Source organism: Halichondria panicea, chromosome 11 (assembly GCF_963675165.1).
Source record: "Halichondria panicea chromosome 11, odHalPani1.1, whole genome shotgun sequence".
NCBI lineage: Eukaryota > Metazoa > Porifera > Demospongiae > Suberitida > Halichondriidae > Halichondria > Halichondria panicea.
The window spans coordinates 6,230,558-6,247,056 of record NC_087387.1 but is presented as its reverse complement, the minus strand read 5'-3'; the positions used below and the strand labels follow the sequence as shown (position 1 = coordinate 6,247,056).

At 40.0% G+C, this 16,499-nt stretch overlaps 4 protein-coding genes across 4 annotated transcripts in view; 2 read left to right on the top strand and 2 right to left on the bottom strand.

Annotated features, from left to right (window-relative positions):
* The window catches only part of LOC135344131 (scavenger receptor cysteine-rich domain superfamily protein-like), a gene marked incomplete in the record, with an annotated part of 804,697 nt that overhangs the window by 531,195 nt on the left and 257,003 nt on the right, over window positions 1-16,499 (bottom strand).
* LOC135344142 (NACHT, LRR and PYD domains-containing protein 12-like) lies at window positions 1,037-4,697 on the bottom strand. Its single transcript, XM_064541262.1, has 3 exons — window positions 4,558-4,697; window positions 3,106-3,247; window positions 1,037-2,416 (listed from the first exon to the last, which is right to left on the bottom strand). The coding sequence occupies exons 2-3, from the start codon at window positions 3,135-3,137 to the stop codon at window positions 1,039-1,041; spliced, it is 1,410 nt and encodes a 469-aa protein (XP_064397332.1). The 5' UTR covers window positions 3,138-3,247; window positions 4,558-4,697; the 3' UTR covers window positions 1,037-1,038.
* Window positions 8,870-9,850, top strand: LOC135344198 (uncharacterized). The gene has a single exon (XM_064541375.1). The coding sequence runs from the start codon at window positions 8,870-8,872 to the stop codon at window positions 9,848-9,850; it is 981 nt and encodes a 326-aa protein (XP_064397445.1).
* Window positions 15,508-16,499, top strand: part of LOC135344099 (probable serine/threonine-protein kinase drkD) — a 2,800-nt gene continuing 1,808 nt past the window's right edge. The window contains exons 1-2 of the mRNA XM_064541195.1: window positions 15,508-15,711; window positions 15,798-16,499. The exon at window positions 15,798-16,499 is cut by the window's right edge and continues 453 nt beyond it. Of these exons, the coding sequence (XP_064397265.1) occupies window positions 15,532-15,711; window positions 15,798-16,499 (882 nt within the window). The 5' untranslated portion in view covers window positions 15,508-15,531. The remainder of the gene's footprint in view (window positions 15,712-15,797) is intronic.

The following is a 16,499-nucleotide window of genomic DNA, read 5'->3' as shown; positions in this document are numbered from 1 at the left end:
ACCAAAAGAGATTGCCTTTATTAGGCCCTGGTTGACTGCATGTGTGTGGTCCAGATCAAGTCTTGTTACTGGACAGTTTTTATTAGAGAGTATTCTAAAGATGGCTGACAAGCCGCTGTGTCCAAGTGGATTGTTATCAACACGCAAATTGATTTCACAAGAGAGTGGATTTGACACATTCCCTAAAGAAGCCAAAACTTTGTCAGAAAATACTGTCGCTGCTTCACTGTCGAGATTAGTCTCACTTAAGTTCAGCTTTAACTCCTTCCTATTGTACAAAGGCCTCTCCTATTGCACTAGCTCCAGGTACACCAATATTGTTCTTAGAGAGATCAAGGTCATCCAGATGAGGACAGTGTGTAGCTAATGCTTGAAGAAGTGTGGCTAACACTTTGGCATCGATAATGTCTCTGTCATTTGTCAGTGCACTAGCTAGATAGACACAGACGTTCAAGTTTTACTAGTGAACCTGCGCGTACAACACTCTCTAGTAACTGGGCGCCACTTTGCCAGAGTGGATTCTTGGATAATGAAAGCCTAGTTAATGTGTTATTGCTGGGTGAAAATGGTATACCTGTGATAAGGTTCCCATCTAGAGATAGTTCCTCGAGATGCTGAAATGAAGCTGATGCCTTGTTGAAGAAGGTCGTGAGACATTCATTTGTGAGCTTGCAGTTATTGAGACTTAATTCTTTTACTTGCAACTTTCTGTCAATGAGGATAGTAGCTAGTTTCTGAAGCTGTTCCTCATTAAGACTCCCTGAAAAGTTTAGCTTGACCGAACAATGTGATATAATGGTTAAAAGTGTGCAAAAGAGCTACACTGTCGTGAGCAGTTTGGGGACTTCTGATTGATCCATACCAAGAACTAAACTTGGCACAAATTCTGTTGGCCACTTTATAGTGTACAACTTTATCCTGAGATTCAAACGAGCAGTGGTATAGTAAAATATCTTTGTCCCGTAGTGCAAATAAAACCTGATCAACTAACACATCACCTAAAGAGACAGCTTTATTACTATATTTCTCTTCTTTAGACTAAAGACCGAACACAAATCTCCAAACCATATTAAACCGATCGTTTCCAGCATAAGTGTTGCAAATCTTTGTTTTCTCTTTCTGAGATAAAGTGACGATATGAAGGGCAGCTAAAAACTCCTGAATGGTCAAATGAGCGAAGTGAAACGACAAGCCATAACCTGTTGTCAATGAGTTTTGTTGGCTAGGGAAATGTGAATGTGCTGATTGCAATAAACCGAAGAAAAATGCTTTCTTGTTAAAGTTCCCATCTTGAGAAAACGATGAAACTTCACTGTCTGAGAAGACTATTTGATCTTTAGCCAAAAATTCAAAAGCAAATTTGCAAACCAGCCAGAAATCGTTTTGAAGTTCCTTGGGAATACAATTGAAATTGTCAAGCGAGTTTACACAGAGTTGTGGACATTTCTTCTTGATGTCACGAAGCACGACAGACAGTGTTATCCTAGCATATAGTTTCGTGATTGTGCTTGGAAGTGTTTGCTGTAAATCGTACCACAGGTCACAAACAATCGCACAATTAAGTGGCACAGAGCACAAACTCTGAATGAGTGGATTGCTTTTAAGCTGCTCCATAAGAGAAGAAGCTTTCTCTGGATCTTGCTTGAATTCCTCAACTATGTACTGTTTGATATCTTCTTCATCAAAACCCACCACCTCGATGAAAGTGTCCACTGAAGACAGTTTGTGAAAAGGTGCTGCTGCAGAATGTCTGGATGTGAGGAGAACAGAGGCTTTGGAACAACCATAACCAAGAAGAAGTTTGTAGAGAAACGAGTCCTTAGCTCGAGCACCCTCACTGAGTTCGTCCCAGCCATCAGCTATAATGAGGACGCCTTCTCCTTCTCTATCCTCCATCCTTTTTGTTGGAGGTTTGCGGACCTTCTCACTCAGATGGAAAAGTTTAATCAGCTCAGGGAGGCTTGTGGCCGATGACACGTTGCTATTTCTCAGTGGTAGCAACAGAACACAGTCAAATTGTTTCAGGATCTTACCTTTTGCCCACGCCTCAGTCAGCATGGTACACAGTGTGGTTTTACCAATCCCAGCATTGCCTTTCACAACAATCTTCCTGACTGGTTTGTTGTCACTGCTAGTCTTGAACAGGTCAGTGTGGAGTATTGATTTGCGTGTTTCTTTGTCATCTTTAGGTTGCTTGCCATTGCCACTCGAACGACCCTTGTGGCCAAACCCCTCTATCTGATCAGTCTCGATGCCACTTGAACGACCCTTGTGGCCAAACCCCTCTATCTGATCAGTCTCGACTAATTGCAATTTGATAAGTCTTCTTTGTTTGTCTCTTCTATCTGATGGTGGCCATTCTTCATCTTCTCCAAACTCTCTCTGAATGTACTTTTCTTTGAGACTAGTTACAAACCTGTTCATGACATGCATGCATGCACATGATAAAAAGCAGCCTTTAGAGGTAATAATTACAAGCTAGTGTAAGTTGAAAGCATTGTGTGAGGTGAGCCCCGTCTTTCTTAATTACAGTGCCACTCTAATAGAAGCGCCAATAGTCCACAACAATTATACTCTACTATTATAGCTGGCGCTTAGGTAATAATTATTATAATGCGGTCTTTAATTTATAGGCTATATAATATATAAATGTACAATTTATATGATAGCTATAGCCTCGTGGAAACAGCTACTCCACGTTCTATAAGCAGCACTCTATAATAATTATAAGCGCCAAACCACGACCACCAAAGATGGTAGCGAAGTTGTGAGTGAGCAGTAAACCGCGGCGTAGGCTCAGGTTAATTATTATACTACGAGGACCTTTATGATGTCTCACGGCACGTGATAGTGTAATAAATGCACGCTTGTTCCTTGATAACAATTGATATAAAAATCTCATCTCATAATAAAATTAGACATTCTCCAATCCTGTGGTATAATTATAGTGATTACATTCTGGACAGTGCAACAATCTACCATGCAACGTATGTTGACACATCGGTAAAATCCTCTGCAATCTTGTCATGCTTCATGGACATGATGGTAGGGCATTTTAATGCTGAACTTGCATATTTGTATACAGCTATACTCAGTCATGCTTACCCAGTGTTACGAAGAGACTGTGTTTGACCCATAGTATGATCTAATTGATCATTTAATCCTTAATTGGTTGATAACTGATACAAGTTCAGTCACTCCAGTCACGGTCAATATAGCACCTCCACCCAGTTAGTCAATATTATAGCTGCAGTATGCAATCGTAATTAAATGTTTGTGCCCTGCACACACCAATATTATAGTGCAATCTGCATGCATAATTATATAACTGATAATGCCTTTGCCGGCATGCAGTCATGGATATAGTACCAATAATTGTGTAAAGCAAATTGAATGTTGTCAGGAATTCCACTGCAATGCAGCTACTATAGTGTAGAGGATTACAGTGCATCCAATCTAGAGAGTATATAGAATACCACAATATAGGTGAGTATAGTTGTATCAGAGCCAAGATTGGAACATTTCTAAGAAATTGTGCTTATACCATTGTGTATATATATAGGTGAACGAATAAGCTACAACATTATTCGAAGTATTCCCCAAAAGTTGTTGTATAGTGGGGTGAAATGGGGGTTATCGTAAAAAATTTTGTGACATCAATTATCTCTGAAATATTTCTGGACACATTTTCTCATCAAAAGTTATGACTCAGTGTAATTTTTGGACTTTAGCCGTAAGATCTTCTTCAAATCTCTCCCTAACCGAAACGGCACTAAAAACTAGCAATTTTGAGCACTGCGGAGGATGTGTAGATATTTAAGCAATATCAAACGTTTCATAAGATAGCCAATCTATTTATATAGATGTTGTAACAAAGTTCCAAACCTTAACTAGCCAGAAACCGTTGGCTTTTTCTCATACCCATTATTACAAAGATATAGTGCAGACTGAGTTCTTAGTCACGGTACTTAGATGATTATATAATATATACAATACTTTCACACATTAGCATATAATTATACAGCAGCTATCCTGTTGTCAAGCAAAGTAACTTGTTGTATTGCATGTCAAGCCTCGAGACGAGGCAAGGCTCACTGTTTTGGCGGTCTATGTGATTTAGAAGCCTCGGACACTTGTAGTAAATAGTGTTTAATACCCTCGCTATAATTATGCTCGGGATTACTAAATCAGTACCTTTGGGCTTCTAAATACCAGACACCTTCAAAACAGTGTCTTTATAATTATTATAGTGATAACAATAAATAGCACACAAGAAAATAAGGCTCTAGTCTGAAGGAGTGAGACTGCGAGAGCGACAGGCATATTGATAATCTACCAACCCACCTATATCTGCATGCATGACATTATATGAAGTTCTAAAATTGTGCACGCTCACCCCAAACATGTATGTTCCGGTACTATAATAGTTAATATACATAACATTAATAAGCTAGATTATCATCCATGACTGCTGCATGCATACAGGCACTATATATATAACGATAATAATATTCTATCCATGCATTTGCACTATAGCATGCATGCATGCAGTCATACCTCCAATGAAGAGGCCAGTCTCCAAGAAACTATATAGCAGACCAGAGCTTGATATTAATTAATGACACTGTCTTGACAGATTGTACAAATAAATACAACAAATGTCTACATTTGACAGGGGCGGATCTAGGGGTGGGGTTGCAACCTAAATAAGTTTTACTGAGGGCAGAGCTGATGTTTGCAGCTCCACCCCTTATTTATTTCACTCTGCTCCTCACACTCCAACCATTAACCACTTATCAATGCACTTATAGACTATACTGCTGCACAATTGCAAGTAGCTCAATAATTGAGCCTGTATTAAGTAGATTTGTGTGTGCTACACCGTACCACCGTATATAGCGAGTTATTTTCGTATCGTGGAAATTTTCGTATAATCATTTTGTATTGTAGAGCATCATATGAAATTTAATACCACAATAGGTTCAACGCCTGAGCTGTAAGAACTGAAAATTTGCAACGAAAATTATACCCGCTATATTATATAATTATTATATTCAATGATATTTTCTCACAGGTCTCCCTCCCAGCTGGCGAGTATTAAAACGATGCTCCAAAATAACTGTATTATTCTCCTCATGCAGTTTAAACTATGAACAACGTAGACCTCAGAAGTATCAATCAACATGCAGTGGCTTACATGTTGCTATGGTGCTGTTTGTAATTAGGATGAAACAAACTCAATTTACAATTTCCTGTTAATAGTCTCAGTTACATTGATTCTCTGAGTATCAATTACCAGTGTGCATGCACGTTCACAGAGCAGGGTACATCCATGGTGCTGTTTGGAATGAGGGATGAAAACAAACCTAATTTACTGCTAATTGGATATCTATAGTTTCTTAAGAATATCAGTTACTGTTTCAACTTACAGTGATTTCAATATGTGGTGCATGCATGCATGGTGCTGTTTGTTGTGCCTGTGTTGTTTAGGATAGTTTTCAGCCTGCATTCCAGCACCACTCTGTATCGCTGTGGTGCCACTGCATGCCAGCATGCACCACTCTGTATCGCTGTGGTGCCACTGCATTCCAGCATGCACCACTCTGTATCGCTGTGGTGCCACTGCATGCCAGTATGCACTACTCTGTATCGCTGTGGTGCCACTGCATTCCAGCACCACTCTGTATCGCTGTGGTGCCACTGCATTCCAGCATGCACCACTCTGTATCGCTGTGGTGCCACTGCATGCCAGCATGCACCACTCTGTATCGCTGTGGTGCCACTGCATGCCAGCACCACTCTGTATCGGTGTGGTGCCACTGCATGCCAGCATGCACCACTCTGTATCGCTGTGGTGCCACTGCATGCCACCACCACTCTGTATCGCTGTGGTGCCACTGCATTCCACCACCACTCTGTATCGCTGTGGTGCCACTGCATGCCAGCATGCACCACTCTGTATCGCTGTGGTGCCACTGCATTCCAGCACCACTCTGTAATTAATTAAGACGAGTCACACATGCAAATAACCTGGCATCACAAACTTTATAACGGCGACATGTACTATATTAAATAGCTATAATCATAATAATAATAATTATAGCATAAATTATGCCAGGAGATAATTATAATGATTCTCGCAATCTCTGTTACCTCACTTTGCTTGCACTGCAGGTATAAATGGTACACTGTAAACAATGAAGTGGCGGTGAGCACACGTACATGTACGCATATTAATAGAGCACGCGTACGATTATTCATACTATAATATGCAATTATTTTAGTGTGCCCACTGCACTTCATTTTTTACAGTGTATAATCAAGGTCGCTTCATTTGTGGGTAAAATATTCGTGGATCCAGTGGTATAAACTTTTGTGGAATGACCGTTAGAAAGGTACGTTTTCCCTTCCTCAGTCAGAGTTCAGTGCACACACTACCAGGCACTACCTTACACACACACACACACACGCACACACATGCACACACACACACACACACACACAGTTGTAGAGTCCTCATCTTCATCACTGATCCTCAATGTTGTCCTACCTGTTGTGAGTGTGTTGGCTGTACTAGCTCTAGTTGTACTGTTTATGGATACAGTAAAGTGATTACTCATCTGTTGAAGATAAAAAACCAATAAACTGGATCCGGAATTGCTAAATTGATTTAACTATAATAATAATAATTATAGATTATATAATTATAACTATGAGTCTGTGCATCGATTAAGTAGCGCAGTTATTTCTGCATGGACAAATTATATCATTTTTGTGACTAAATTGTCTATCAACGAGCTCATTATAGTACGTGACTAGCTAATTACCAGACCACACCCACAAATGGCTCACATACCTTTACGTCAATATAATATATATACTATAGCTTTGAGAAATCCATACCCATGCATATATGGATGGTCTCTCGGTTACGTAATGCACTTGGTTTGGGCTCCTGCTCAACATTACTACGCTATTGACCTAATAGGTCTGAGAGTTGATTCGTTGGTGGAGCCACTCTTTATATTCGTTTCTCTGCTTTATATTATACCTGATTATACTCAGTAACATTACAGATCTCATTTGGAATCCATATAACATATAGCTCACTCTTCCTCAGAACTCTGACCCCTTATCAGTGTTATCAGTGGATGTAGACTAGACTATAATTATAGCAGTAAAATATTCACTATCGAAAAACTAATAATAAGATAATGGTGAGCTCATCGATATAGTTTATGATCACAATCAAAATCGTATCGTACCTCTATAGCTACTTAATGACTTAATAAGAGTAACAGTGATATCAGTTTTGCAAAAGTGCATGTGTTCAATTGTCATAAAACTCATGTGGTGGCTATAACATGGTACAACAGCCAACACACTCACAATATAGGTATGACAGCATTGAAGATCAGTGCATGATGAAGATGAGGACTCTACAACTGTGTGTGTGTGTGTGTGTGTGTGTGTGTGTGTGCATGGAGCTCGTTAAAGGAATGCAAGGTTTGCCTTGTCCCTGTAATCTGTATGTACACACTCACCTTCACAGTTTGGAGCCAATCCATCAAATGCACCAGTAATGCTATTGAGAGCATAATTGCCAAATCCATCATCGGCAGCAGAATAGATTATGCTGGACACCACCAGTAACAACTGGATCACAGCCGAACCACTTCCCAGCACTGATCATGCATTGGAAACATACTGTTAATCTCCTTTTTCTTTGTCGCTTCCTTCTTTCTTTCTTCGTTCCTTCAATTTTCCTCTTCTTAATGTGACAAAGATCAGAAAAGGAGGGCCTGCAAAGGAGGCTATAGTTTGCTCATGCATGCATCTTTGGGAAATCCACAAACTGCTAAACTGTTTTTGATAATCATTTTTTCAGTCCGTGCAAAACTGATGATGTCATCGATTAAAGTAGTTAGATCAGTTTCTGCATGATAGACGATTATCCTTTTTGTGACTCTGATCAATAATAATTAAGAAAGAGTAATACTCGATTGTTTATCAAATTAGCTCACTTTACTTTTGATTGAGTATTCTTACTGTAGCATATCTGTAGTTCTATTGACAACACTATAATAAGGGTTTTTCCATTGTAGTCTGAGGAAGACCGAGCTATATATTTTATGTGGTACATTTATCTTAATGAGGATTCCAAATAAGATGTCAGTTAATAATTATTAAGAACCGCATGCAGTACTTCCACCAACGAAAATAGTGAAGATCTAACAAGTTGCAAATGTATACGAAGTTGTAATTAGAATTACACACATAGCCTGGTATAATGTGTGTGCTGAGGAATCCAGACCACCATTCACTCCATAGCCAATGTGCATCAGAGGCTCATTTACTATAATTATATACACATAAAACATGTCAAATGAAATGCATCTTTTGAAATTTCATGTAGAAATGTCTGTTATTTTAACACTAAAATACGATGATGCATCTCATATATAACATAAGTGTTTTTGCTGTGTACCACCCACACCATGGAAGGCCTTAGACACTGGCACTATTGACCTGGCACTTTCGGTAAAATAGCTGTGAGCTGGCTAAGGCTATAATTATAGAGTCACGTTGACTAGGTAGCCCTATAGTAAAATACTTGTATAACCTGTTTGGTTGTCTGGTTTGATGTCTGGTTTGATGTCTGGGTATCACATGTCAGGTGTTCATTTGTCTATAAAGTCACAATTGTTTTTATTATTTTTGTCCTGAAGATTCGCATTTATAGCGATGAAAAGCTTAGACAATAAAACAATAATTATTTGAAAGTGACTCTATATAGCCTTAGCCAGCTCACAGCTATTTTACCGAAAGTACTGAGTTATATTTTGCTGAAGACGCGCTACAATGGCTTATGGCAATAGCCCATTCATTCCTGGACTCTTTAATGTTCCTGAAACTACAACCATCTGGTGAAGCAACTAGGGTCAAGAGACAACGTACTGAAACGGAATCTCACCCTAATTTTGCTCATGTTGGTCTGGAGATGAGGAAACAAGTGATATCTGCCTGCAGAAATATTGTGTATCAAGAATCGCATCTTGACAAACTGCACCAGAAATCAAAACTGTTGGAGGAGCATAGATCGAAAGGAACTGTCCCTAAGGATATTTTGCTACCTAAGAAAAAAGCTCTGTTTGAAGATGGCCAAGGAACTTTGGACGCAATTCTACAGAATGCTCAAGCTTCTTTACTCCAACATCGAACAAGAGAGACTACCAGGAAAATAGTGGAAACACAATCAAAGAAACTCGACATAGAGAAGAACATTCTCTCAGTCTTTGAAGTGACTAAAACTGCTCAGATTAATGCATTGTCAGAAGGAGATGAGTTCTCCCGCTCCATGATTGAAGCACGATATAGGATGAACTTAAGCTTTTATCATAGCCAACTTACTCTGACAAGAGAAAACGCGTTTTTGAAAGCTACAAACGAAGCTGATAAGAAGAAACGACAACTACTTAAACAATCAGCTATGGATACTGCCCCCGAAATGAGAGTGGAGGATGTAATTGATCAGAGACTCAAACAGTTAGGCCTCATCAATAAAGATAGATCTAGGTCTAAAGCAAAGCTGAAGAGATCAATGAAGCCTACCATCTTTCCGGATAGATCCTCGAGATCTTCTAGATTGTCTAGAAGTTCATCTAGAAGTTCGAGATCTAGCAATTTGAGTGCTAATTCGAGAAGAAACAGTCGCTCACCTAGTAAAGGTATACTAAAGAAAGTGAATAAAGTAAAGTTTGATGAGACAAAAAACGCAAGACCCACCCCCTTCAAATCCACCCCCTTCAAAGCAAGAAGAGGGAGAGGAAGAGGAAGAGGAAAGCAGTAACTCCTTCTAATAAAAGGGTGGTGGGTTACATTCGTTTATTTAATAAAAATCTCTGTCTTACTGTATCACAATTTTGTTTAAAATTTTTCTGTCCTAGAGTACATAACTTTACTAATTACAATTTAAGCCTTTCAGAAAGTTACTTACTATCATTAGGTTTAAATTTCAGGCCTTCACCGTTACCTATTTCTGTGCATTCACGTAAAAAGCAATTAGAAGAGTTTTCTAGATCAATTAGGATCAAACATTTTTTCGTGATATGGGTCAGTGGTCAGTTTGAACACTATGCATATGCCTATCACCTTGTAAGATCAGATTGGACTCCACCGATTTGTCTACCATATATCGAAATACCTCTACTTGCCATACGACATGAACTATGTGCTATTTCACCACAAGAGATTAAACACAAGCCTAATTTATCTACCCACGAGTTTGCTACTCTGAGAAAACTATTTGCTAATAAAAACATATTTATCTTACCATCTGATAAAAATCTAGGCCCAACGATTGTTACCAGTCGTTGGTATGAAGAGGAGCTGAGTCGCCTGCTCAGCGATAAGAAATTCTACGATGCGGTAGAATGTCCCTTATGCTACTATTTGTAACAAGTTGAGTGTTATTATTCAGAGGTATGGTAGACCTCTAGGAGATAGAATGGCCAAGTTTTTATTAAGTCAGGCCAGTAATGTCTCACCAGCTAAGTTTAAGATACTACCTATAAAGTGCATAAAGATCCGATGGTGGGTCGACCTATTGTGGCATCCACTACGTACATCACTACCCCAGCTTCGAGGTTTGTAGATCATTGTTTAAGTCCAATGTTACCATCAATACCGTCCTATTTAAAAGACTCAAAACAGCTAATTAACGAGCTCCGAGGCTGTAAGTTTAATAAGGAAATTTTTCTGATCACTGCTGATGTCACATCGTTGTATACTAACATTCCTTTGAAAGATTGCCTTGTTGCTATAGATTTATTCTGCAGAGCCCATGAGATACCACTGACTGCTCTCATTATCGAACTCTCAAGACTGGTTCTCACTAACAATTATTTTGAAGCTAATGGAGTTTTATTTCATCAAATATGGGGTCTGGCTATGGGAACACCGACGGCTGTGTCTGCTGCTGTTATCTATATGGCTAGATTAGAAGAGACTGTGTTACATACAAATGGACTACTGTTTTACAGGAGATTCATTGATGACATTTTTTTATCTGGGGAGGCAGCTACATCGACTTAATGGTCTTCATTAATGATTTGAACCTTGAACCATCTAGCGGAATCAATTAAACTTAAAACAATCATTTCGCAAGATCGGGTTGTTTTTTTGGACTTGGAGATTTGCATAGACCCATACGGTGGCTACCTAATAATGTTACCCTATCAAAAACCGCTCAACCGTTATCTCTACATCCCGTTTAACTCCTATCATCCTTCTCATGCTAAAAGGAGCTTCATTAGAGGCGAACTGTTAAGATACGTTCGTTTATCCACAAGAAGATGTGATTTTCTAAGGATTAGAAATCTGTTCTATAACCGACTTAGAAATAGAGAATATCCTATCTGGTTTTTGAAGACGATTTTTGAGGAAGTCAGCTACGACTCAAGAAGTCAACTCATTAAATATAAAATAAAAAGGAAAAGGCAGCAAACCCCACGGTCTTTTTTAAGACATACAGAAATCCACTTTTTGATGGTGTAAACTTGAAGAATATATTTGAGTCGAACTTAGGGGATAACTTTAATGTCTATATGTGTGTCCTCTATTTCCAAACTTGTCTGTCGAAATTTTAGGGCTACCTAGTCAATGTTGACTAGGTAGCCCTATAGTAAAATATAACCTGTTTGGTTGTCTGGTTTGATGTCTGGTTTGATGTCTGGGTATCACATGTCAGGTGTTCATTTGTCTATAAAGTCACAATTGTTTTTATTATTTTTGTCCTGAAAATTCGCATTTAGCGATGAAAAGCTTAGACAATAAAACAAATTAAAAGTGACTCTATATAGCCTTAGCCAGCTCACAGCTATTTTACCGAAAGTACTTAGACACTGGCACTATTGACCTGGCAACTCAAGAAGGCCGGGTGCCACCGATATGAAATGGACCATAAAATTAGTGTTTTTCACTTTGGAACTAATAATAAAAGCCTCAAGCTAACTCACATGCCAGGGCCGTAAGAACCAGGGGGGCTGGGGAGGCATTTCCCACTCTGAAAACCAGGGGGGCTCTGCCCCCATGGTTTTCAGACAGTGAAATGGGGTGGGGCTCCTCTGCAGAATCCAGCAGATCACAGTCCTGATGCTTTTAATCTAACCACATTAGTTTAATGCATGTGGTTTGTTGCAACAGCACTGTACAGTAACTAAAGTAAGTTGATCCACATGCAGCTGATATTTATATAGCTAGAGCTCACTATGGCACAATATTCAGTATATACCTCACCTCAGCCTTGCCCATGATGAAGAAGGTATAGGCGAACTAAGACCTTCTTCTTACGAAGCTCGATGAATCCCCTGCAGCGTCTATTAATTCTTACTTTATATACACACTGATGCGCTTGACTTTCAAGCAGTTGCTCGTGACTTTGCTTCCACTAACACACATCGAATAAACTATTTGCTATAGCTCTAACATGCAGATTATTTCATTTATGTATGTATCTTTCTCCTGTTTATCTCTGAGAACATACAAAATGTAAAAATTTCGCCTCCGGCAGGACGGGAGGGGGAATTTCCTCCTCCCGGACCCACCCCCTGCGTCGTAAGGAGAGAGTCAATTTCTTTTTTCTGCCCCCCACCTAAAAAATCTTCTTACGGCCCTGCCATGCATGCTAGACTGTGTCTAGAGTCTCACCATCTCTGGCCAGATCATAGGCTCCACCTCCTCAGTCAGAGTTCAGTGCACACACTACCAGGCACTACCTTACACTGCTCTAGATCTGAGAGCACTCCCTGTGAGCTCTGTGAGGTGTGTGGGTGTGGGTGTTCAGTCCTTGCGCATGTAGGACCAGAAAGCCAGAAATCGGAAAAAGCGGAAGTGAAGGTTAAATGAGTGGGCGTAGCAGGGTAATGCATTCCAAGGTTAACCCTTGACTTTGCGTAGATGTAATGAGATGCTCTTGCCTCACTCTACTAGTATGTTAGTAAGTAGAGAGCTGGCCAGCCTAGTTTTAAGAGTCAGGTAAGTAGACTCTTCATTGTCTGCAGTATAGAGCTAGCTACTTGCACATGTCTGCAGTAATTATGTCTGTACACTGAGCTAGATTTAGTATGATTATCATAATTATTTTAAGGTGTGTTAATTCAGCCAGTCACCTAACTCCTACTTATACTGACTCCCCAATTTAGTGTCCTGAGGTTATTTGGCTCTACTGAATTAACACGCCGAGCCACTTTTCTGACTTTCTGAGAGCCATGAATCATGGCTCTCAGAAAGTCAGAAAAGTGGTTCGAGAACGGGAACTGGAATAATTATGTTCAGTCCTGGTCTATAGAAAAGTATCAGCCAATAAGTTATGTATACTGGAACTTGCTGAGAAACTTTTCTGACTTTCCGAGAGCAGTGATTCGTTAACGGGAACCCTGAATATATTCAGTGATACTCAAATTTACAATTTTGAGGTTACTTTAATCGACTGGAACTTGCTGAGCAACTTTTCTGACTTTCCGAGAGCTGTGGTTCGTTAATGGGAGCCCTGAAAAATAACATATTCAGTGCTGGTCTATAGACATGCATGCAGATATCAGCCAGTATGTTGATATATATACTCAAGTTTACAATTCTGAGGTTACTTTAATCGACTGGAACTTGCTGAGCAACTTTTCTGACTTTCCGAGAGCTGTGGTTCGTTAACAGGAACCCTGAAAAACAATATATTCAGTGCTGGTCTAGACATGCATGCATGCTGATATCAGCCAATATGACTCTTCTGAGGTTACTTTAATCGACTGGGAACTTAATTGCTGAGCAACTTTCTGACTTTCCGAGAGCTGTGGTTCGTTAACGGGAACCCTGAAAAATAACATATTCAGTGCTGGTCTATAGACATGCATGCATGCTGATATCAGCCAGTATTTTATACAATTATACTCAAGTTACAATTCTGAGGTTACTTTAATCGACTGGAACTTGCTGAGCAACTTTTTTCACTTTTCGAGAGCTGTGGTTCGTTAATGGGAACCCTGAAAAATAATATATTCAGCATGCAGATATCAGCCAGTATTTAATATAATTATACTCAAGTTTAAAATTCTGAGGTTACTTTAATCGATTGGAACTTGCTGAGCAAGAACTATAGCTGAGAAACTTTTCAGACTTTCCGAGAGCAGTGATTCGTAAACGGAAACCCTGAAAATATGGTCAGTGCTGCATGGTCTTAGACAAGCAGGTATCAGCCAATACGTTGATATGCCCAATTAAGATTGAGGTTACTTTAATCGACAAGAAATTGCTGAGCAACTTTTCAGACTTTCCGAGAGCAGTGCTTCGTAAACGGAAACCCAGAAAATATATTTAGTGCTGGTTTTAGACCAGCAGGCATCAACCAATACATTGATACACTCTTCTCGGGTTAATTTAATTGACTGGGAACATGCTGAGCAACTTTTCAGACTTTCCGAGAGCATGCAGTGCGGAACTTGACCCTGAAAATGTTCAGTGCTGTTCTTAGACAAGCATGTATCAATTAATACCTATATAATTATATACCCAAGTTTACAATTCTGAGGTTACTTTAATTGACTAGAACTTGTTGACTTTCCGAGAGCAGTGATTCGTAAACGGAAACCCTGAACATTTGTTGAAACACCGCTTAATATAAGGTATATTCTATACCAGGATCCAACACAGTAATGATACACAAACGATCTTCATTATAATTATAGTCAAGTCCAGTTATGTATATAATTATTATAGTCTACAGCTATACAATAATTATAGATGTAGGTATGGATATTAAGCAGGACGATAATTATCATGAGGTAGGCAGTGCATGATGATGCTGCAATACTAGAGATGAAAAAGATATGAGAGTGAGTGAGGAATGCTTAGAATGTGCTGAATCAGAGGTATACAGGCATAATTATAGTTACAACATATTAAACTGTCGATGTGTACAGTGTGTTAATTACGTAATGGTTATGCTACGTTTATAGTTTTAGTTTTGTGGTAACGTACCAGGCCAGTTTCTTAAAATAATTGTCCCCATATTGGAAGGCATGCAAGCATATCCCTACCAACGATCGGAGCGCCCCAATGATAAAGGCTTACTATACCATACACATATACCGTGACAATCTGTCAGTGGGTGAAATTGAAACCCATTAACCAACCAGAAAGAAAAGCGCATGTGTTGCGTACAGAAGAAAAAGGATGCCATCAAAGGGAGATTAAAAAGAAATTCGAGCATTAGAGGTGCAAAAATAATTATATCAATAGTTCTTGACTCAACCAGAAAATCAAATTAAAGGAAGATTTGAGAACACCATGCTTTAATAATTACGTCCAGTGCATTCAAGCAATCCTTAGCATCAAGTTCTAATGAGCATGATAGACTATCCTGTAGACATATTAGGTACAATTGCAAATGGATAATGGGTGTGGTGTCAATCCTTGCACATGCGTAGTAAGTTACAAGACACTCCCAATTGCAACAAGGTACTCCCCCTCACCTACAAGATGGCTAACAGAATCACAGCTCCCGAGTTGGAGCAATTCATAGTCGCTACTGTTGAGTTGACTGGACGCGTAATAGGAGCAGGTGCTTATGGCAGTGTGGAGGAGGTGGAGATACCTGGGGCAACTGTAGCTGCCAAGAAACTGCACCAACAGCTTGTCAACCTGGGCTCTCCACAGCAGGTAGATCTATTTCTAGCTCCACTGCTTATTTTTCTAGTCAGCACATAGACTAATTAGTAGAATTAACTGGCTGAATTCTCCCACAGGTTGAGAAATGGGTGAATGATTTCGTGGAGGAGTGTAAGCTGATGAGCCAGCTCCGTCACCCTCACATAGTACAGTTCCTGGGGGTGTGCTATCTCCCTGGAGCCCAACTCCCCGTCCTACTGATGGAGAAGCTACAAACCAGCCTCGACAACCTTCTGGAAACCAGCCCCAACATTCCTATTGACCTCAAAGTGCACCTTCTGACGGGGACTGGCCGAGGGGTGGTCTATCTGCACAGCCGCACTCCACCCATTGCCCATCGTGATCTGTCTGCCAAGAACATTCTAGTCGATAACGGTCTCAATGCCAAGATAGCAGACTTGGGTGTTTCTAGGATTGTGAACATTCAGCCTGGCCGGCTAGCTGCCTCGATGACTCAAATGCCAGGCACTGGTGTGTACATGCCACCAGAGGCAGCTCAAGAGGAAGGGGTCACACGATACAACACTGCCATAGACATCTTCTCCTTTGGTGTGGTATCTCTCTTCACACTGACGCAAACCTTCCCTAAAAGTCTCAAGCCTGCTAATTATCGGGACCCTGCTACTCGAAGGCTGGTTGCTCGCTCTGAAATCGAACGCCGTGAACATTACATCATTCCAATGAAAACAGCTCTTGGTGAGACCCACCCCCTAGTCCAGTTGACCCTCGCTTGCCTGGAGTATGACCAAGAAGATCGACCATCTGCTGCAGTGGTGTTG

What these genes read in the sequence shown, in the direction of transcription:
- LOC135344142 (XM_064541262.1), bottom strand. Translation starts at nt 3,137, where the DNA reads ATGGGTCAAACACAGTCTCTTCGTAACACTGG. An exon ending in CAGTCTCTTCGTAACACTGG is followed by an intron (nt 2,417 to 3,105) that starts GTAAGCATGACT and finishes TGTCATGAACAG; the next exon opens with GTTTGTAACTAGTCTCAAAG.
- LOC135344198 (XM_064541375.1), top strand. Translation starts at nt 8,870, where the DNA reads ATGGCAATAGCCCATTCATTCCTGGACTCTTTAATGTTCCTGAAACTA.